This window comes from Oncorhynchus mykiss, chromosome 12 (genome assembly GCF_057628025.1).
Source record: "Oncorhynchus mykiss isolate SJ-2025 chromosome 12, ASM5762802v1, whole genome shotgun sequence".
Taxonomy (NCBI): Eukaryota; Metazoa; Chordata; class Actinopteri; order Salmoniformes; family Salmonidae; genus Oncorhynchus; species Oncorhynchus mykiss.
This window is the reverse complement of record NC_143033.1, coordinates 8,785,030-8,808,010: the sequence shown is the minus strand read 5'-3', so window position 1 is coordinate 8,808,010 and position 22,981 is coordinate 8,785,030. Positions and strand designations below refer to the sequence as shown.

General features: G+C 46.7%; 1 protein-coding gene across 2 annotated transcripts in view; it reads left to right on the top strand.

Moving 5' to 3' along the window:
- The window catches only part of LOC110536914 (AF4/FMR2 family member 1), a 78,037-nt gene that overhangs the window by 46,177 nt on the left and 8,879 nt on the right, over positions 1-22,981 (top strand). For both annotated transcript variants that reach the window (XM_036936810.2, XM_036936811.2), the window contains exons 9-16: positions 1,321-2,292; positions 9,306-9,400; positions 18,489-18,702; positions 18,883-18,974; positions 19,083-19,146; positions 19,268-19,404; positions 21,731-21,802; positions 21,963-22,056. In XM_036936810.2, coding sequence (XP_036792705.1) covers positions 1,321-2,292; positions 9,306-9,400; positions 18,489-18,702; positions 18,883-18,974; positions 19,083-19,146; positions 19,268-19,404; positions 21,731-21,802; positions 21,963-22,056 — 1,740 coding nt within the window. The remainder of the gene's footprint in view (positions 1-1,320; positions 2,293-9,305; positions 9,401-18,488; positions 18,703-18,882; positions 18,975-19,082; positions 19,147-19,267; positions 19,405-21,730; positions 21,803-21,962; positions 22,057-22,981) is intronic.

Below are 22,981 nucleotides of genomic sequence, written 5' to 3'. Positions count from 1 at the left end.
TTTTTCTTTATTTGTACTATTTTCTACATTGTCGAATAATAGTGAACATATCAAAACTATGAAATAACACACATGGAATCATGTAGTAACCAAAAAAAGTGTTAAACAAATCAAAATATATTTGAGGTTCTTGCCAGGTAGGCACCCTTTGCCTTCATGACCGCTTTGCACACTCTTGGCATTCTCTCAACCAGCTTCATGAAGTAGTCACCTGGAATGCATTTCAATCAACAGGTGTGCCTTGTTAAAAATTAATTATTGGATGTTTTTTTTTCCTCAATGCGTTTGAGCCAATCAGTTGTGTTGTAACAAGGTAGGGGTGGTATACAGAAGAGAGCCCAATTTGGTAAAAGACCAAGTCTGTATTATGGCAAGAACAGCTCAAATAAGCAAAGAGAAACCACAGTCAATATAGAACATTTGAAGAACTTTGACAGTTTTTTCCAGTAGAAATCTGTCGTTTTGGTCTGATGAGTCCAAAGGACAGATTCCCACTGTTCTATTGCTTGTGTTTCTTGGCCCCAGCAAGTCTCTTCTTATTATTGGTGTCCTTTAGTAGTGGTTTCTTTGCAGCAATTCAACCATGAAGGCCTGATTCACACAGTCTCCTCTGAACAGTTGATGTTGAGATGTGTCTGTTACTTGAACTCTGTGATGCATTTATTTGGGCTGCAATTTCTGAGGTGCAGTTAACTCCAATGAACTTATCCTCTGCTGCAGAGGTAACTCTGGGTCTTCCTTTCCTGTGGCGGTCCTCATGAGAGACAGTTTCATCATGGATCTTGATGGTTTTTGCGACTGCACTTGAAGAAACTTTCAAAGTTCTTCAAATGTTCCATGTTGACTGACCTTCATGTCTTAAAGTAATGATGGACTGTCTTCAGTATACCAATCCTACCTTGTCATAACACAGCTGATTGGCTCGAACGCATTAAGAAGGAAAGAAATTCCACAAATTAACTTTTAACAAGGCACACACCTGTTAATTGAAATGATTTATTTAACACATTTTTGGGTTACTACATGATTCCATATGTGTTATTTCATAGTTGTGATGTCTTCACTATAATTCTACAATTGAGAAAATAGTAAGTCAGGAAGTCACTGTCCATAGGAGTCAACTTTTGACTGGTACTAAAATATATTTATTTTATTTATTTTCGTGGTAATGGACTGGAGCATGGTTTCCATGGTTTCCAGGTGTTTGATGCCATTCCATTCGTTCTGTTCCAGCCATTCTTATGAGCCGTCCTCCCCTCAGCAGCCACCCACTAATATATATTTGTGTTTCTTTTCATTGATCATATATTGTCTGTCCAGGCGGAGGGCCCCGTGGTGACTAACTGGCAGTTGAACAACTGGATCAGAGTGAGCCAGCAGAACCCCAGCACAGAGAGCCAGAGTGACGCTCTACTGAGCCCTCTACCCAAACAGCAGCAGAGCCATGAGGAGGAGGCCATTCCTCCCAGGGACTACAAATCCAACACACCCCCACGTCGCTCAGAGTTCAGTGACGGCGAAGCCAAACCTCAACGCAGTGAAGAAGCTGCCCACAACCAGCATGTCCAACACAAGTCCCCGGCCACCTCGCACGTTGGGAACAGCAGCAACAGCAGCAGCCAGAGAAAGACAGTGGGGAACAAACACCCCTCCAGACCAGCCAAGGCTCCCCGACCTGAAGACCCTCAGGCTGGGTTACAGGTGGAGAGTGTGGAGGTGGTCCCCCGTGACAAAGACACCTCGTTCACAGACAGGCCAAAGGTCAAAACGAAAACCGGCCACAGCAATAGCAAGAGCAGCGGAGCCAAAACAAACAGCAGGAAGCCTGCCAAGCGTGGCACCTCTGAGAAGAAGACCGAACAACCAGCGTCACAGGGTGGCCCCAAGGTCACTCTGGTGCTGGACTGTAAGCGGGAGAAGTCTCCTAGTCCCAGTCCTGCCCAGGAGGTAGACCAGCCAGCCCCAGCTTTGGTGAAGACCATCAGTGTCAGGACAGAGACCCTCCCGGCCCCTCAGAAGGGCCAAAAGAAGCCCCGGCGCCACTCTCTAGACCCAGCACACAAGGCCAAGCGGGAGTCCTCAGCCAAAGCTTCCAGGGTCTGCCAAGGTCCTCCACGGGCCCTGCTGGTAAAGATAGAATTGAGCCTGCTTTCCAGGGTTCCCTCCCAGGGTTCCAGGCCTTCTTCAGGGGGCCAGGAGCCAGCCATCAGGAAGGGACCCACCACGGCCCCAGAGAGGGGGGACACCAACCCCGCTGCCCCCATCCCTACCAAAGTCTGCAAGAAGAGACCGGTAGGTTGGCTTTTTATGATGAAATGATATTTGTGGTGTTGCTGATTTAGTAGTGGTTGTTGTTTTTGCTTGATGAGCTGGTTTGGGTTCTGCAGTCCTTTTGTAGTAGTAGTAGTAACCTTCTCCCACTCCTAGCCAAGTGTATCAACAGTCCTATCGTACTCTATCATTGTGCTTGCTATCATCCCGGCAGACACAGTGTCCCGTACTTCCTGTACACCTTCCTGTTACGTAACGTTTACGGCAACTGCACCGTCCGCAACCGCAGGTCTCTCCCAGAGGGTGGTGCGGTCAGCCCAACTCATCACCGGGGGCACACTGCCTGCCCTCCACGACACCTACTCTCCCCCCCCCCCCCCCCCCAATCAGGGACCTCAGCCACCTGAGCCACGGCCTGTTCACCCTGCTACCATCTAGAAGGCAGAGACCGTGCAGGTGCATCAAAGCTGGGACCGAGAGACTGAGAAACAGCTTCTATCTCCAGGCCATCAGACTGTTATAACAGTCACCATTAGCAGGCCTCCGCCCTGAACTTCAGTCACTGTTACTAGCCAGCTATCACCCAGTACTCTACCCTGCACCTTAGTGACTAACGTATGCCAGGGAAACATTCTTCACACCATTACACTACCGCCAACCAGCCTGTACTGTTGACACCATGCAGGATGGGTCCATGGACTCATGCCATCATCATGACGCAACAGAGAACCAGGATTCGTTCGGACCAGGCACTGTTTTTCCACTCCTCAGTTGTCCAGTGTTGGTGATCTCGTGCCCACGGAAGCTGCTTCTTCTTTTTTTTAGCTGATAGGAGTGGAACCCTGTGTGGTCGTCTGCTGCAAATAGCCAATCCGTGACGAGGAACGATGTGTTGTGCGTTCCGAGATGCCGCTCTGCGAACCACTGTTGTACTGCTCTGTTATTTGCCTGTTAGCTTGCACGATTCTTGCCATTCTCCTTCGACCTCTCAAGCGTCTTTTTTTTTTTAACCCCATGTAACTGCCGCTGACTGGATGTGTTTTTTTCCCTCGACCCCACGTAACTGCCGCTGACTGGATGTTTTTTGTCGTACCATCCTCTGTTATCCCTAGACACTCGTGCGTGAAAAAGCCCAGGAGGCCAGCTGTTTCTGAGATACTGTAACCGACGCGCCTGGCGCTGACGATCATAACACGCTCAGTTGTTTAGGTCACTCGTTGTGGCACATTTTAGCGTTCAATCAAACCGTAGCGGAAAGTCTCGACGTCTGCCTGCTTCATTATATAGCAAGTCACGTTTACTCACTGTCCATACTGTCTATACACACCATCCTATATAACTACTATCCATACTGTCTATACACACCATCCCATATAACTACTGTCTATACACACCATCCTATATAACTACTGTCTATAAACACCATCCTATATAACTACTGTCTATAAACACCATCCTATATAACTACTGTCCATACTGTCTATACACACCATCCTATATAACTACTGTCTATACACACCATCCCATATAACTACTGTCTATACACACCATCCTATATAACTACTGTCTATAAACACCATCCTATATAACTACTGTCTATAAACACCATCCTATATAACTACTGTCCATACTGTCTATACACACCATCCTATATAACTACTGTCTATACACACCATCCCATATAACTACTGTCTATACACACCATCCTATATAACTACTGTCTATACACACCATCATATATAACTACTGTCTATACACACCATCCTATATAACTACTATCCATACTGTCTATACACACCATCCTGTATAACTACTGTCTATACACACCATCCTATATAACTACTGTCTATACACACCATCCTATATAACTACTGTCTATAAACACCATCCTATATAACTACTGTCCATACTGTCTATACACACCATCCTATATAACTACTGTCTATACACACCATCCCATATAACTACTGTCTATACACACCATCCTATATAACTACTGTCTATACACACCATCATATATAACTACTGTCTATACACACCATCCTATATAACTACTATCCATACTGTCTATACACACCATCCTGTATAACTACTGTCTATACACACCATCCTATATAACTACTGTCTATACACACCATCCTATATAACTACTGTCTATACACACCATCCTATATAACTACTGTCTATACTGTCTATACACACCATCCTATATAACTACTGTCTATACTGTCTATACACACCATCCTATATAACTACTGTCTATAAACACCATCCTATATAACTACTGTCTATACTGCCTATACACACCATCCTATATAACTACTGTCTATACTGTCTATACACACCATCCTATATAACTACTGTCTATAAACACCATCCTATATAACTACTGTCTATACACACCATCCTATATAACTACTATCCATACTGTCTATACACACCATCCTATATAACTACTGTCTATACACACCATCCCATATAACTACTGTCTATACACACCATCCTATATAACTACTGTCTATAAACACCATCCTATATAACTACTGTCTATACACACCATCCTATATAACTACTGTCTATACACACCATCCTATATAACTACTGTCCATACTGTCTATACACACCATCCTATATAACTACTGTCTATACACACCATCCTATATAACTACTGTCCATACTGTCTATACACACCATCCTATATAACTACTGTCTATACACACCATCCTATATAACTACTGTCTATACACACCATCCTATATAACTACTGTCCATACTGTCTATACACACCATCCTATATAACTACTATCCATACTGTCTATACACACCATCCCATATAACTACTGTCTATACACACCATCCTATATAACTACTGTCTATAAACACCATCCTATATAACTACTGTCTATAAACACCATCCTATATAACTACTGTCCATACTGTCTATACACACCATCCTATATAACTACTGTCTATACACACCATCCCATATAACTACTGTCTATACACACCATCCTATATAACTACTGTCTATAAACACCATCCTATATAACTACTGTCTATAAACACCATCCTATATAACTACTGTCCATACTGTCTATACACACCATCCTATATAACTACTGTCTATACACACCATCCCATATAACTACTGTCTATACACACCATCCTATATAACTACTGTCTATACACACCATCATATATAACTACTGTCTATACACACCATCCTATATAACTACTATCCATACTGTCTATACACACCATCCTGTATAACTACTGTCTATACACACCATCCTATATAACTACTGTCTATACACACCATCCTATATAACTACTGTCTATAAACACCATCCTATATAACTACTGTCCATACTGTCTATACACACCATCCTATATAACTACTGTCTATACACACCATCCCATATAACTACTGTCTATACACACCATCCTATATAACTACTGTCTATACACACCATCATATATAACTACTGTCTATACACACCATCCTATATAACTACTATCCATACTGTCTATACACACCATCCTGTATAACTACTGTCTATACACACCATCCTATATAACTACTGTCTATACACACCATCCTATATAACTACTGTCTATACACACCATCCTATATAACTACTGTCTATACTGTCTATACACACCATCCTATATAACTACTGTCTATACTGTCTATACACACCATCCTATATAACTACTGTCTATAAACACCATCCTATATAACTACTGTCTATACTGCCTATACACACCATCCTATATAACTACTGTCTATACTGTCTATACACACCATCCTATATAACTACTGTCTATAAACACCATCCTATATAACTACTGTCTATACACACCATCCTATATAACTACTATCCATACTGTCTATACACACCATCCTATATAACTACTGTCTATACACACCATCCCATATAACTACTGTCTATACACACCATCCTATATAACTACTGTCTATAAACACCATCCTATATAACTACTGTCTATACACACCATCCTATATAACTACTGTCTATACACACCATCCTATATAACTACTGTCCATACTGTCTATACACACCATCCTATATAACTACTGTCTATACACACCATCCTATATAACTACTGTCCATACTGTCTATACACACCATCCTATATAACTACTGTCTATACACACCATCCTATATAACTACTGTCTATACACACCATCCTATATAACTACTGTCCATACTGTCTATACACACCATCCTATATAACTACTATCCATACTGTCTATACACACCATCCCATATAACTACTGTCTATACACACCATCCTATATAACTACTGTCTATAAACACCATCCTATATAACTACTGTCTATAAACACCATCCTATATAACTACTGTCCATACTGTCTATACACACCATCCTATATAACTACTGTCTATACACACCATCCCATATAACTACTGTCTATACACACCATCCTATATAACTACTGTCTATACACACCATCATATATAACTACTGTCTATACACACCATCCTATATAACTACTATCCATACTGTCTATACACACCATCCTGTATAACTACTGTCTATACACACCATCCTATATAACTACTGTCTATACACACCATCCTATATAACTACTGTCTATACACACCATCCTATATAACTACTGTCTATACTGTCTATACACACCATCCTATATAACTACTGTCTATACTGTCTATACACACCATCCTATATAACTACTGTCTATAAACACCATCCTATATAACTACTGTCTATACTGCCTATACACACCATCCTATATAACTACTGTCTATACTGTCTATACACACCATCCTATATAACTACTGTCTATAAACACCATCCTATATAACTACTGTCTATACACACCATCCTATATAACTACTATCCATACTGTCTATACACACCATCCTATATAACTACTGTCTATACACACCATCCTATATAACTACTGTCCATACTGTCTATACACACCATCCTATATAACTACTGTCTATACACACCATCCTATATAACTACTGTCTATACACACCATCCTATATAACTACTGTCCATACTGTCTATACACACCATCCTATATAACTACTATCCATACTGTCTATACACACCATCCCATATAACTACTGTCTATACACACCATCCCATATAACTACTGTCTATACACACCATCCTATATAACTACTGTCTATAAACACCATCCTATATAACTACTATCCATACTGTCTATACACACCATCCCATATAACTACTGTCTATACACACCATCCTATATAACTACTGTCTATAAACACCATCCTATATAACTACTGTCTATAAACACCATCCTATATAACTACTATCCATACTGTCTATACACACCATCCCATATAACTACTGTCTATAAACACCATCCTATATAACTACTGTCTATACACACCATCCTATATAACTACTGTCCATACTGTCTATACACACCATCCTATATAACTACTGTCTATACACACCATCCTATATAACTACTGTCTATAAACACCATCCTATATAACTACTGTCCATACTGTCTATACACACCATCCCATATAACTACTGTCTATACACACCATCCTATATAACTACTGTCTATAAACACCATCCTATATAACTACTATCCATACTGTCTATACACACCATCCTATATAACTACTGTCTATACACACCATCCTATATAACTACTGTCTATAAACACCATCCTATATAACTACTGTCCATACTGTCTATACACACCATCCTATATAACTACTGTCTATACACACCATCCTATATAACTACTGTCTATACACACCATCCTATATAACTACTGTCTATACACACCATCCTATATAACTACTGTCCATACTGTCTATACACACCATCCTATATAACTACTGTCTATACACACCATCCTATATAACTACTGTCTATACACACCATCCTATATTACTGTCTATACACACCATCCTATATAACTGTCTATACACACCATCCTATATAACTACTGTCTATACACACCATCCTATATAACTACTGTCTATACACACCATCCTATATAACTACTGTCTATACTGTCTATACACACCATCCTATATAACTACTGTCTATACACACCATCCTATACAACTACTGTCTATACTGTCTATTAACACCATCCTATATAACTACTGTCTATACACAACATCCTATATAACTACTGTCTATACTGTCTATACACACCATCCTATATAACTACTGTCTATACACACAATCCTATATAACTATTGTCTATACACACCATCCTATATAACTACTGTCTATACACACCATCCTATATAACTACTGTCTATACACACCATCCTATATAACTACTGTCTATACACACCATCCTATATAACTACTGTCTATACACACCATCCTATATAACTACTGTCTATACACACCATCCTATATAACTACTGTCTATACTGCCTATACACACCATCCTATATAACTACCGTCTATACTGTCTATACACACCATCCTATATATATATATATATATATACATACATACATGTATGTGTGTATGTGTGTATGTGTGTGTGTGTGTGTGTGTGTGTGTGTGTGTGTGTAGGCTCATTTTGTATATATATTTTTGATTCCTTTCTTTGGTCATTTGTGTGTATTGTTAGGTATTGCTGCACTGTTGAAGCCAGAAACATTTAGCTGCACCTACGATATGTGTACACAACCGATTTTGATTACATTTAGAGACCAGTCCTATGGCTTAGTTCCAAAAATTGAGTCGAATTGTTATGTACAGTACCTGGTTTGTTTTCTTTGGCTCTCTGCTCATTGAGGTGAACAGGGCAGCCTGGCCTCCTTCACAAGGCTCTTATCTAGGCTGTGCGTCATTGCCCATCTGAGGGCTGCCAAGCTGTACGGTTGACTAACGTTATAAAGTGGTAGTACTATGATAATGGTGGTTTTGCCATATAAGCTTGGTTTGCCCTTTCTATAACTGGAAGAAGAGCGAGCCTGTCGCTAATACGTTTTGTTTCTCAGGCTGAGAAGGATGTGAAAACCGTGCCAAGGAAGAAGCCAAAGCTGCAGAAAGATCTTAAACCCTCCACTTCAGGTCCTGGTTCCCGCAAGTCTGAGTGAGTAGCACAACACCTGCTCTCTCTCCTCCTCCTCCTAGCTAGTGAGTAGCACAACACCTCTCTCTCTCCTCCTCCTCCTAGCTAGTGAGTAACACTACACCTGCTCTCTCTCCTCCTCCTCCTAGCTAGTGAGTAGCACAACACCTTCTCTCTCTCTCCTCCTCCTAGCTAGTGAGTAGCACAACACCTTCTCTCTCTCTCCTCCTCCTAGCTAGTGAGTAGCACAACACCTTCTCTCTCCTCCTCCTCCTAGCTAGTGAGTAACACCACACCTGCTCTCTCTCCTCCTCCTCCTAGCTAGTGAGTAGCACAACACCTTCTCTCTCTCTCCTCCTCCTAGCTAGTGAGTAACACAACACCTGCTCTCTCTCCTCCTCCTCCTAGCTAGTGAGTAGCACAACACCTTCTCTCTCTCCTCCTCCTCCTAGCTAGTGAGTAACACCACACCTGCTCTCTCTCCTCCTCCTCCTAGCTAGTGAGTAGCACAACACCTTCTCTCTCTCCTCCTCCTAGCTAGTGAGTAACACTACACCTGCTCTCTCTCCTCCTCCTCCTAGCTAGTGAGTAGCACAACACCTTCTCTCTCTCCTCCTCCTAGCTAGTGAGTAACACTACACCTGCTCTCTCTCCTCCTCCTCCTAGCTAGTGAGTAGCACAACACCTGCTCTCTCTCCTCCTCCTAGCTAGTGAGTAACACTACACCTGCTCTCTCTCTCCTCCTCCTCCTAGCTAGTGAGTAACACTACACCTGCTCTCTCTCCTCCTCCTAGCTAGTGAGTAGCACAACACCTGCTCTCTCTCCTCCTCCTAGCTAGTGAGTAACACTACACCTGCTCTCTCTCCTCCTCCTAGCTAGTGAGTAACACTACACCTGCTCTCTCTCTCCTCCTCCTAGCTAGTGAGTAACACCACACCTGCTCTCTCTCCTCCTCCTAGCTAGTGAGTAGCACAACACCTGCTCTCTCTCTCCTCCTCCTAGCTAGTGAGTAACACTACACCTGCTCTCTCTCTCCTCCTCCTAGCTAGTGAGTAACACTACACCTGCTCTCTCTCTCCTCTTCCTCCTAGCTAGTGAGTAACACCACACCTGCTCTGTCTCCTCCTCCTAGCTAGTGAGTAACACCACACTTGCTCTGTCTCCTCCTCCTAGCTAGTGAGTAACACCACACCTGCTCTGTCTCCTCCTCCTAGCTAGTGAGTAGCACCACACCTGCTCTCTCTCCTCCTCCTAGCTAGTGAGTAGCACAACACCTTCTCTCTCTCTCTCCTCCTCCTAGCTAGTGAGTAACACTACACCTGCTCTCTCTCTCCTCTTCCTCCTAGCTAGTGAGTAACACCACACCTGCTCTGTCTCCTCCTCCTAGCTAGTGAGTAACACCACACCTGCTCTCTCTCCTCATCCTAGCTAGTGAGTAACACTACACCTGCTCTCTCTCCTCCTCCTCCTAGCTAGTGAGTAACACTACACCTGCTCTCTCTCCTCCTCCTCCTAGCTACTGAGTAACACTACACCTGCTCTCTCTCCTCCTCCTCCTAGCTACTGAGTAACACTACACCTGCTCTCTCTCTCCTCCTCCTAGCTACTGAGTAACACTACACCTGCTCTCTCTCCTCCTCCTCCTAGCTAGTGAGTAACACTACACCTGCTCTCTCTCCTCCTCCTCCTAGCTAGTGAGTAACACTACACCTGCTCTCTCTCCTCCTCCTAGCTAGTGAGTAACACTACACCTGCTCTCTCTCCTCATCCTCCTAGCTAGTGAGTAACACTACACCTGCTCTCTCTCCTCCTCCTCCTAGCTAGTGAGTAACACTACACCTGCTCTCTCTCCTCCTCCTCCTAGCTAGTGAGTAACACTACACCTGTTCTCTCTCCTCCTCCTCCTAGCTAGTGAGTAACACTACACCTGCTCTCTCTCTCTCCTCCTCCTCCTAGCTAGTGAGTAACACTACACCTGCTCTCTCTCCTCCTCCTAGCTAGTGAGTAGCACAACACCTGCTCTCTCTCCTCCTCCTAGCTAGTGAGTAACACTACACCTGCTCTCTCTCCTCCTCCTAGCTAGTGAGTAGCACAACACCTTCTCTCTCTCTCCTCCTCCTAGCCAGTGAGTAACACTACACCTGCTCTCTCTCCTCCTAGCTAGTGAGTAGCACAACACCTTCTCTCTCTCTCCTCCTCCTAGCTAGTGAGTAACACTACACCTGCTCTCTCTCCTCCTCCTAGCTAGTGAGTAGCACAACACCTTCTCTCTCCCCCCCCTCCTAGCTAGTGAGTAACACTACACCTGCTCTCTCTCGTCCTCCTCCTAGCTAGTGAGTAACACCACACCTGCTCTCTCTCCTCCTCCTAGCTAGTGAGTAACACTACACCTGCTCTCTCTCCTCCTCCTCCTCCTCCTAGCTAGTGAGTAACACTACACCTGCTCTCTCTCCTCTCCTCCTAGCTAGTGAGTAACACTACACCTGCTCTCTCTCCTCCTCCTCTTAGCTAGTGAGTAACACTACACCTGCTCTCTCTCCTCCTCCTAGCTAGTGAGTAACACTACACCTGCTCTCTCTCTCCTCCTCCTCCTAGCTAGTGAGTAACACTACACCTGCTCTCTCTCTCCTCCTCCTCCTAGCTAGTGAGTAGCACAACACCTTCTCTCTCCCCTCCTCCTCCTAGCTAGTGAGTAACACCACACCTGCTCTCTCTCCTCCTCCTCCTAGCTAGTGAGTAACACTACACCTCCTCTCTCTCCTCCTCCTCCTCATCCTAGCTAGTGAGTAACACTACACCTGCTCTCTCCTCCTCCTAGCTAGTGTGTAACACTACACCTGCTCTCTCTCTCCTCCTCCTAGCTAGTGAGTAACACCACACCTGCTCTCTCTCCCCTCCTCCTAGCTAGTGAGTAACACTACACCTGCTCTCTCTCCCCTCCTCCTAGCTAGTGAGTAACACCACACCTGCTCTCTCTCCTCCTCCTCCTAGCTAGTGAGTAACACCACACCTGCTCTCTCTCCTCCTCCTCCTAGCTAGTGAGTAACACCACACCTGCTCTCTCTCCTCCTCCTCCTAGCTAGTGAGTAACACTACACCTGCTCTCTCTCCTCCTCCTAGCTAGTGAGTAACACCACACCTGCTCTCTCTCCCCTCCTCCTAGCTAGTGAGTAACACCACACCTGCTCTCTCTCCCCTCCTCCTAGCTAGTGAGTAACACAACACCTGCTCTCTCTCTCCTCCTCCTAGCTAGTGAGTAACACCACACCTGCTCTCTCTCCTCCTCCTCCTAGCTAGTGAGTAACACTACACCTGCTCTCTCTCCTCCTCCTCCTCATCCTAGCTAGTGAGTAACACTACACCTGCTCTCTCTCCTCCTCCTCCTAGCTAGTGAGTAACACTACACCTGCTCTCTCTCCTCCTCCTAGCTAGTGAGTAACACTACACCTGCTCTCTCCTCCTCCTAGCTAGTGAGTAACACTACACCTGCTCTCTCCTCTCCTCCTAGCTAGTGTGTAACACTACACCTGCTCTCTCTCTCCTCCTCCTAGCTAGTGAGTAACACTACACCTGCTCTCTCTCCTCCTCCTCCTAGCTAGTGAGTAACACTACACCTGCTCTCTCTCTCCTCCTCCTAGCTAGTGAGTAACACCACACCTGCTCTCTCTCCCCTCCTCCTAGCTAGTGAGTAACACTACACCTGCTCTCTCTCCTCTCCTCCTAGCTAGTGTGTAACACTACACCTGCTCTCTCTCTCCTCCTCCTAGCTAGTGAGTAACACCACACCTGCTCTCTCTCCTCCTCCTCCTAGCTAGTGAGTAACACCACACCTGCTCTCTCTCCTCCTCCTCCTAGCTAGTGAGTAACACCACACCTGCTCTCTCTCCTCCTCCTCCTAGCTAGTGAGTAACACTACACCTGCTCTCTCTCCTCCTCCTAGCTAGTGAGTAACACCACACCTGCTCTCTCTCCCCTCCTCCTAGCTAGTGAGTAACACCACACCTGCTCTCTCTCCCCTCCTCCTAGCTAGTGAGTAACACAACACCTGCTCTCTCTCCTCCTCCTAGCTAGTGAGTAACACCACACCTGCTCTCTCTCCTCCTCCTCCTAGCTAGTGAGTAACACTACACCTGCTCTCTCTCCTCCTCCTCCTCATCCTAGCTAGTGAGTAACACTACACCTGCTCTCTCTCCTCCTCCTCCTAGCTAGTGAGTAACACTACACCTGCTCTCTCTCCTCCTCCTAGCTAGTGAGTAACACTACACCTGCTCTCTCCTCCTCCTAGCTAGTGAGTAACACTACACCTGCTCTCTCTCCTCTCCTCCTAGCTAGTGTGTAACACTACACCTGCTCTCTCTCTCCTCCTCCTAGCTAGTGAGTAACACTACACCTGCTCTCTCTCCTCCTCCTCCTAGCTAGTGAGTAACACTACACCTGCTCTCTCTCTCCTCCTCCTAGCTAGTGAGTAACACCACACCTGCTCTCTCCCCTCCTCCTCCTAGCTAGTGAGTAACACCACACCTGCTCTCTCTCCTCATCCTAGCTAGTGAGTAACACAACACCTGGTCTCTCTCCTCCTAGCTAGTGAGTAACACTACACCTGCTCTCTCTCTCCTCCTCCTAGCTAGTGAGTAACACCACACCTGCTCTCTCTCCTCCTCCTCCTAGCTAGTGAGTAGCACAACACCTCTCTCTCCTCCTCCTAGCTAGTGAGTAACACTACACCTGCTCTCTCTCTCCTCCTCCTAGCTAGTGAGTAACACCACACCTGCTCTCTCTCCTCCTCCTAGCTAGTGAGTAACACTACACCTGCTCTCTCTCCTCCTCCTAGCTAGTGAGTAACACTACACCTGCTCTCTCTCTCCTCCTCCTAGCTAGTGAGTAACACTACACCTGCTCTCTCTCCTCCTCCTCCTAGCTAGTGAGTAGCACAACACCTTCTCTCTCTCTCCTCCTCCTAGCTAGTGAGTAACACTACACCTGCTCTCTCTCTCCTCCTCCTAGCTAGTGAGTAACACTACACCTGCTCTCTCTCCTCCTCCTCCTCATCCTGGCTAGTGAGTAACACTACACCTGCTCTCTCTCCTCCTCCTCCTAGCTAGTGAGTAACACTACACCTGCTCTCTCTCCTCCTCCTAGCTAGTGAGTAACACTACACCTGCTCTCTCCTCCTCCTAGCTAGTGAGTAACACTACACCTGCTCTCTCTCCTCTCCTCCTAGCTAGTGTGTAACACTACACCTGCTCTCTCTCTCCTCCTCCTAGCTAGTGATTAACACTACACCTGCTCTCTCTCCTCCTCCTCCTAGCTAGTGAGTAACACTACACCTGCTCTCTCTCTCCTCCTCCTAGCTAGTGAGTAACACCACACCTGCTCTCTCCCCTCCTCCTCCTAGCTAGTGAGTAACACCACACCTGCTCGCTCTCCTCATCCTAGCTAGTGAGTAACACAACACCTGGTCTCTCTCCTCCTAGCTAGTGAGTAACACTACACCTGCTCTCTCTCTCCTCCTCCTAGCTAGTGAGTAACACCACACCTGCTCTCTCTCCTCCTCCTCCTAGCTAGTGAGTAGCACAACACCTTCTCTCTCTCCTCCTCCTAGCTAGTGAGTAACACTACACCTGCTCTCTCTCTCCTCCTCCTAGCTAGTGAGTAACACCACACCTGCTCTCTCTCCTCCTCCTAGCTAGTGAGTAACACTACACCTGCTCTCTCTCCTCCTCCTAGCTAGTGAGTAACACTACACCTGCTCTCTCTCTCCTCCTCCTAGCTAGTGAGTAACACTACACCTGCTCTCTCTCCTCCTCCTCCTAGCTAGTGAGTAGCACAACACCTTCTCTCTCTCTCCTCCTCCTAGCTAGTGAGTAACACTACACCTGCTCTCTCTCTCCTCCTCCTAGCTAGTGAGTAACACCACACCTGCTCTCTCTCCTCCTCCTAGCTAGTGAGTAACACTACACCTGCTCTCTCTCCTCCTCCTAGCTAGTGTGTAACACTACATGTGCTCTCTCTCCTCCTCCTAGCTAGTGAGTAACACTACACCTGCTCTCTCTCTCCTCCTAGCTAGTGAGTAACACTACACCTGCTCTCTCCTCCTCCTCCTAGCTAGTGAGTAACACTACACCTGCTCTCTCCTCCTCCTCCTAGCTAGTGAGTAACACTACACCTGCTCTCTCCTCCTCCTCCTCCTCCTAGCTAGTGAGTAACACTACACCTACTCTCTCTCCTCCTCCTCCTAGCTAGTGAGTAACACCACACCTGCTCTCTCTCCTCCTCCTAGCTAGTGAGTAACACTACACCTGCTCTCTCTCCTCCTCCTCCTCCTAGCTAGTGAGTAACACCACACCTGCTCTCTCTCCTCCTCCTCCTCCTAGCTAGTGAGTAACACTACACCTGCTCGCTCTCCTCCTCCTCCTCCTAGCTAGTGAGTAACACTACACCTGCTCTCTCTCCTCATCCTAGCTAGTGAGTAACACTACACCTGCTCTCTCTCCTCATCTTAGCTAGTGAGTAACACTACACCTGCTCTCTCCTCATCCTAGCTAGTGAGTAACACAACACCTGGTCTCTCTCTTCTCCTCCTAGCTAGTGAGTAACACTACAGCTGCTCTCTCTCTCCTCCTCCTCCTAGCTAGTGAGTAACACTACACCTGCTCTCTCCTCATCCTAGCTAGTGAGTAACACTACACCTGCTCTCTCTCCTCTCCTCCTAGCTAGTGTGTAACACTACATGTGCTCTCTCTCCTCCTCCTAGCTAGTGAGTAACACTACACCTGCTCTCTCCTCATCCTAGCTAGTGAGTAACACTACACCTGCTCTCTCTCCTCCTCATCCTAGCTAGTGAGTAGCACAACACCTGCTCTCTCTCTCCTCCTAGCTAGTGAGTAACACTACACCTGCTCTCTCTCTCCTCCTCCTCCTAGCTAGTGAGTAACACTACACCTGCTCTCTCATCATCCTAGCTAGTGAGTAACACTACACCTGCTCTCTCCTCATCCTAGCTAGTGAGTAACACTACACCTGCTCTCTCCTCATCCTAGCTAGTGTGTAACACTACACCTGCTCTCTCTCCTCCTCCTCCTAGCTAGTGAGTAACACTACACCTGCTCTCTCTCCTCCTCCTCCTAGCTAGTGAGTAACACTACACCTGCTCTCTCTCCTCCTCATCCTAGCTAGTGAGTAACACTACACCTGCTCTCTCTCCTCCTCCTCCTAGCTAGTGAGTAACACTACACCTGCTCTCTCTCCTCATCCTAGCTAGTGAGTAACACTACACCTGCTCTCTCCTCATCCTAGCTAATGAGTAACACCACACCTGCTCTCTCCTCCTCCTAGCTAGTGAGTAACACTACACCTGCTCTCTCTCCTCCTCCTAGCTAGTGAGTAACACTACACCTGCTCTCTCTCTCCTCCTCCTAGCTAGTGAGTAACACTACACCTGCTCTCTCTCCTCATCCTAGCTAGTGAGTAACACTACACCTGCTCTCTCCTCATCCTAGCTAGTGAGTAACACTACACCTGCTCTCTCTCCTCCTCCTAGCTAGTGAGTAACACTACACCTGCTCTCTCTCCTCCTCCTAGCTAGTGAGTAACACTACACCTGCTCTCTCTCTCCTCCTCCTAGCTAGTGAGTAACACTACACCTGCTCTCTCTCTCTCTCCTCCTAGCTAGTGAGTAACACTACACCTGCTCTCTCTCCTCCTCCTAGCTAGTGAGTAACACTACACCTGCTCTCTCTCCTCCTCCTTGCTAGTGAGTAACACTACACCTGCTCTCTCTCTCCTCCTCCTAGCTAGTGAGTAACACTACACCTGCTCTCTCTCCTCCTCCTAGCTAGTGAGTAACACCACACCTGCTCTCTCTCCTCCTCCTAGCTAGTGAGTAACACTACACCTGCTCTCTCTCCTCCTCCTAGCTAGTGAGTAACACTACACCTGCTCTCTCTCCTCCTCCTAGCTAGTGAGTAACACTACACCTGCTCTCTCTCTCTCTCCTCCTAGCTAGTGAGTAACACTACACCTGCTCTCTCTCCTCCTCCTAGCTAGTGAGTAACACTACACCTGCTCTCTCTCTCCTCCTCCTAGCTAGTGAGTAACACTACACCTGCTCTCTCCTCCTCCTAGCTAGTGAGTAACACTACACCTGCTCTCTCTCTCCTCCTCCTCCTAGCTAGTGAGTAACACTACACCTGCTCTCTCCTCCTCCTAGCTAGTGAGTAACACTACACCTGCTCTCTCCTCCTCCTAGCTAGTGAGTAACACTACACCTGCTCTCTCTCCTCCTCCTAGCTAGTGAGTAACACTACACCTGCTCTCTCTCTCCTCCTCCTCCTAGCTAGTGAGTAACACTACACCTGCTCTCTCTCTCCTCCTCCTCCTAGCTACTGAGTAACACTACACCTGCTCTCTCTCCTCCTCCTAGCTAGTGAGTAACACTACACCTGCTCTCTCCTCCTCCTAGCTAGTGAGTAACACTACACCTGCTCTCTCTCCTCCTCCTAGCTAGTGAGTAACACTACACCTGCTCTCTCTCTCCTCCTCCTAGCTAGTGAGTAACACTACACCTGCTCTCTCTCTCCTCCTCCTCCTAGCTAGTGAGTAACACTACACCTGCTCTCTCCTCCTCCTAGCTACTGAGTAACACTACACCTGCTCTCTCTCCTCCTCCTAGCTAGTGAGTAACACTACACCTGCTCTCTCCTCCTCCTAGCTAGTGAGTAACACTACACCTGCTCTCTCTCCTCCTCCTAGCTAGTGAGTAACACTACACCTGCTCTCTCTCTCTCTCTCCTCCTAGTTAGTGTCTTCATATCTATGCAGTGGATCCATCCACCCATAGCTTCTCTGCCCCAAACTACTTCTGGTATATCATTCTTCTTGTTTACCTTTTAACATTACAACGATATTGGAGATGCATCAAATAAAAGGTTTGGTGATTTCCAAGCACCTTAATTACATCTCATTTGGCCATATGCCACCCTAGAGACTGGTCTGGGTGTCAGACTTGGAAAGTCCCCCCCCCCCCCCCCAATAGAGATCAACAGCATTCCTATTCCCATCATTCTACTCTCCCCTCTGTAACATGCTGTCTGGCCTGCTTTCTCACAGGACTGACAGGAAGCGGTCTAAGGGGGCTCCTGTCCCTCTGCTGCAGCCCACCACCACTCGGGACCCTGGGAAAGGGCAGGGGGGCCACAAACGGCATGCGTTGGATGCCCCAGAGCCTAGCACAGCATCTGCAGCCCACCGCAGGGACAGGGAGGCCTCCACACCTGTCAAGCACAAGAAGAGCACTGGAAAACAACGCACAGAGCATGCCAAGGTAGTATATTTGAGTCATGCATTAACGCATGTGTGTCAGATGTTTTAATGTTATACAAAGGAAAGAAGCTCAGTGTTTATGTAGCGTTAATTGGTTGTATGAAGCTTTGTATGAAATAAATGAGAATCAGATGTTGATATGAAGGCTGTTCTAATACTGTCTCGTCTGTGGTCCTGGCAGAAAGGCCTCAAGAGCAGCGTTGCCTTCTCCGTGCCTTCCCAGCCCACCGGGGCCGCCCTGTCCTCCAGACCCCTGCTCCAGTTCGAAGAGCGGTAAACGTCCCTCCCTGTTTGTCATTGTTGTATATGGGTGGCCATTTCTCCATCTCTCTAAGGGGTATTGTTGTGTCTGATCAGTAACTCTGTTCCTGCCGCCCACAGGCAGCAGCCAGTGGAGTATCACATGAAGGAAGCCAAAACACTCAAGCACAAGGCAGATGCCACGGTAACCGTCCCCTCCTTTCTCTCTCACGTCTACATTTCTCTTTCACATTCTCATAAGAGACGAGCTCGGTGGATTCGGTGTCCCAATTTTAAATCAAGGTCCCCGTGTGTTTTTAATCCAGCCGGACAAGGTGGGCAAAGCTTTCAACTACCTAGATGCTGCCATGTCCTTCGTGGAGAGCGGCATCGCTATGGAAACCGATCCCCAGACCCCGAAGTCGGCGTATACGATGTTCGCTGAAACCTTGGATCTGATCAAGTGAGCAACCCCCGAAACATATATGCTCTAGATGGGGCTTCTTAGCTGTAGTGAGTAGTCTATGTGGGGCTTCTTAGCTGTAGTGAGTAGTCTATGTGGGGCTTCTTAGCTGTAGTGAGTAGTCTATGTGGGGCTTCTTAGCTGTAGTGAGTAGTCTATGTGGGGCTTCTTAGCTGTAGTGAGTAGTCTATGTGGGGCTTCTTAGCTGTAGTGAGTAGTCTATGTGGGGCTTCTTAGCTGTAGTGAGTAGTCTATGTGGGGCTTCTTAGCTGTAGTGAGTAGTCTATGTGGGGCTTCTTAGCTGTAGTGAGTAGTCTATGTGGGGCTTCTTAGCTGTAGTGAGTAGTCTATGTGGGGCTTCTTAGCTGTAGTGAGTAGTCTATGTGGGGCTTCTTAGCTGCAGTGAGTAGCCTATGTGGGGCTTCTTAGCTGTAGTGAGTAGTCTATGTGGGGCTTCTTAGCTGTAGTGAGTAGTCTGTGTGGGGCTTCTTAGCTGTAGTGAGTAGTCTGTGTGGGGCTTCTTAGCTGTAGTGAGTAGTCTGTGTGGGGCTTCTTAGCTGTAGTGAGTAGTCTGTGTGGGGCTTCTTAGCTGCAGTGAGTAGTCTATGTGGGGCTTCTTAGCTGCAGTGAGTAGTCTATGTGGGGCTTCTTAGCTGTAGTGAGTAGTCTATGTGGGGCTTCTTAGCTGTAGTGAGTAGTCTATGTGGGGCTTCTTAGCTGTAGTGAGTAGTCTATGTGGGGCTTCTTAGCTGTAGTGAGTAGTCTATGTGGGGCTTCTTAGCTGCAGTGAGTAGCCTATGTGGGGCTTCTTAGCTGTAGTGAGTAGTCTATGTGGGGCTTCTTAGCTGTAGTGAGTAGTCTATGTGGGGCTTCTTAGCTGTAGTGAGTAGTCTATGTGGGGCTTCTTAGCTGTAGTGAGTAGTCTATGTGGGGCTTCTTAGCTGCAGTGAAGTAGTCTATGTGGGGCTTCTTAGCTGTAGTGAGTAGTCTATGTGGGGCTTCTTAGCTGTAGTGAGTAGTCTATGTGGGGCTTCTTAGCTGTAGTGAGTAGTCTATGTGGGGCTTCTTAGCTGCAGTGAAGTAGTCTATGTGGGGCTTCTTAGCTGTAGTGAGTAGTCTATGTGGGGCTTCTTAGCTGTAGTGAGTAGTCTATGTGGGGCTTCTTAGCTGTAGTGAGTAGTCTATGTGGGGCTTCTTAGCTGTAGTGAGTAGTCTATGTGGGGCTTCTTAGCTGTAGTGAGTAGTCTATGTGGGGCTTCTTAGCTGCAGTGAGTAGCCTATGTGGGGCTTCTTAGCTGTAGTGAGTAGTCTATGTGGGGCTTCTTAGCTGTAGTGAGTAGTCTATGTGGGGCTTCTTAGCTGTAGTGAGTAGTCTATGTGGGGCTTCTTAGCTGTAGTGAGTAGTCTGTGGGGCTTCTTAGCTGTAGTGAGTAGTCTATGTGGGGCTTCTTAGCTGTAGTGAGTAGTCTATGTGGGGCTTCTTAGCTGTAGTGAGTAGTCTATGTGGGGCTTCTTAGCTGTAGTGAGTAATCTATGTGGGGCTTCTTAGCTGTAGTGAGTAGTCTATGTGGGGCTTCTTAGCTGTAGTGAGTAGTCTATGTGGGGCTTCTTAGCTGTAGTGAGTAGTCTATGTGGGGCTTCTTAGCTGTAGTGAGTAGTCTATGTGGGGCTTCTTAGCTGTAGTGAAGTAGTCTATGTGGGGCTTCTTAGCTGTAGTGAGTAGTCTATGTGGGGCTTCTTAGCTGTAGTGAGTAGTCTATGTGGGGCTTCTTAGCTGTAGTGAGTAGTCTATGTGGGGCTTCTTAGCTGTAGTGAGTAGTCTATGTGGGGCTTCTTAGCTGTAGTGAGTAGTCTATGTGGGGCTTCTTAGCTGTAGTGAAGTAGTCTATGTGGGGCTTCTTAGCTGTAGTGAGTAGTCTATGTGGGGCTTCTTAGCTGTAGTGAGTAGTCTATGTGGGGCTTCTTAGCTGTAGTGAGTAGTCTATGTGGGGCTTCTTAGCTGTAGTGAGTAGTCTATGTGGGGCTTCTTAGCTGTAGTGAGTAGTCTATGTGGGGCTTCTTAGCTGTAGTGAGTAGTCTATGTGGGGCTTCTTAGCTGTAGTGAGTAGTCTATGCACTGAGACTATCCACAGAATGATATAAACTATTTAATTCCATTTTTCTATGATCTAAGTACTCCCTCTACTGTCCCCTGCTGATGCAACACAATTTGGATGTGTGATCTAGGACAGGATGTGAGACTCTCCTCTGCTTTACTGTGTTTGCTGTGCTTTGGCTAGTTGTGTGTTGTTGTTGTTGTAAATACCACGTCTGCCGGTCTTCACAGGTTCATACTGAAACTAAAGGGCTCTGTGAACCCCTCGGCTCCTGCTACAGACAAGGACTTTACAGTTTTATGGTAAATAGATAACCACAACTAATATATTTCTGTTAAACGTAACCAAAATGTAAAGTAGTGGTACATTTGGATACATTTTTTTACCTCAGAAGTTATTTAAATGAAATGTTCCTTGGAGAGGAATTATGAGAATGTAACCTTGTTATTTTCTGTCTGGCAGCATGAGGGGCCTGTCCCTTCTCCAGATGGCCATGTTTCGCTACAAACGAGAAGCAGCGCTTAAGTATTCAAGGACCCTGACAGATCATTTCAAGGTAGGCTTCTCTTACGTGTTTGTTGTTTTGGTTCTGAGGACTCGACCGGGGGAGGTTCTGAGGACTCGACCGGGGGAGGGTCTGAGGACTCGACCGGGGGAGGGTCTGGGGACTCGACCGGGGGAGGGTCTGAGGACTCGACCGGGGGAGGGTCTGAGGACTCGACCGGGGGAGGGTCTGAGGACTCTACCGGGGGAGGGTCTGGGGACTCTACCGGGGGAGGGTCTGGGGACTCTACCGGGGGAGGGTCTGGGGACTCTACCGGGGGAGGGTCTGGGGACTCGACCGGGGGAGGGTCTGAGGACTCGACCGGGGGAGGGTCTGAGGACTCGACCGGGGGAGGTTCTGAGGACTCGACCGGGGGAGGTTCTGAGGACTCGACCGGGGGAGGGTCTGGGGACTCGACCGGGGGAGGGTCTGGGGACTCGACCGGGGGAGGGTCTGGGGACTCGACCGGGGGAGGGTCTGGGGACTCGACCGGGGGAGGGTCTGGTAAATATGACTGGACAAAGCCACCGATTTTATTGAAGCCAAATTAATTTGAAGAAGATTGCAATTTTCCCATTCACTCATGGGGGGATCCTGTTTTCTGCAAACAATGACTGCAGTACCGTGGTCGGTCTTAAACTTCCATGGTTTCAATGAGAGGGGGCAGTCATTCTCCCCTGGTTTAAATCTATACTGAACAAAAATATAAACGTAAGGTGTTGGGCCCATCGTCACCGCAGGAAGTAGGGATGATGTAGCACCCCCTGAGAAATCTGAAGACATTTAGTGCACTGGGCCTTTTTAATAGTCTTGTATTAGCTGACCGATATAGCCGTCTGCAGCGCAGGCAAACACGTCTCTCCTAGGTGTGGCATATCAAGAAGCTGATTAAACAGCATCAGCACTACACAGGTGCACCTTGTGCTGGGGACAATAA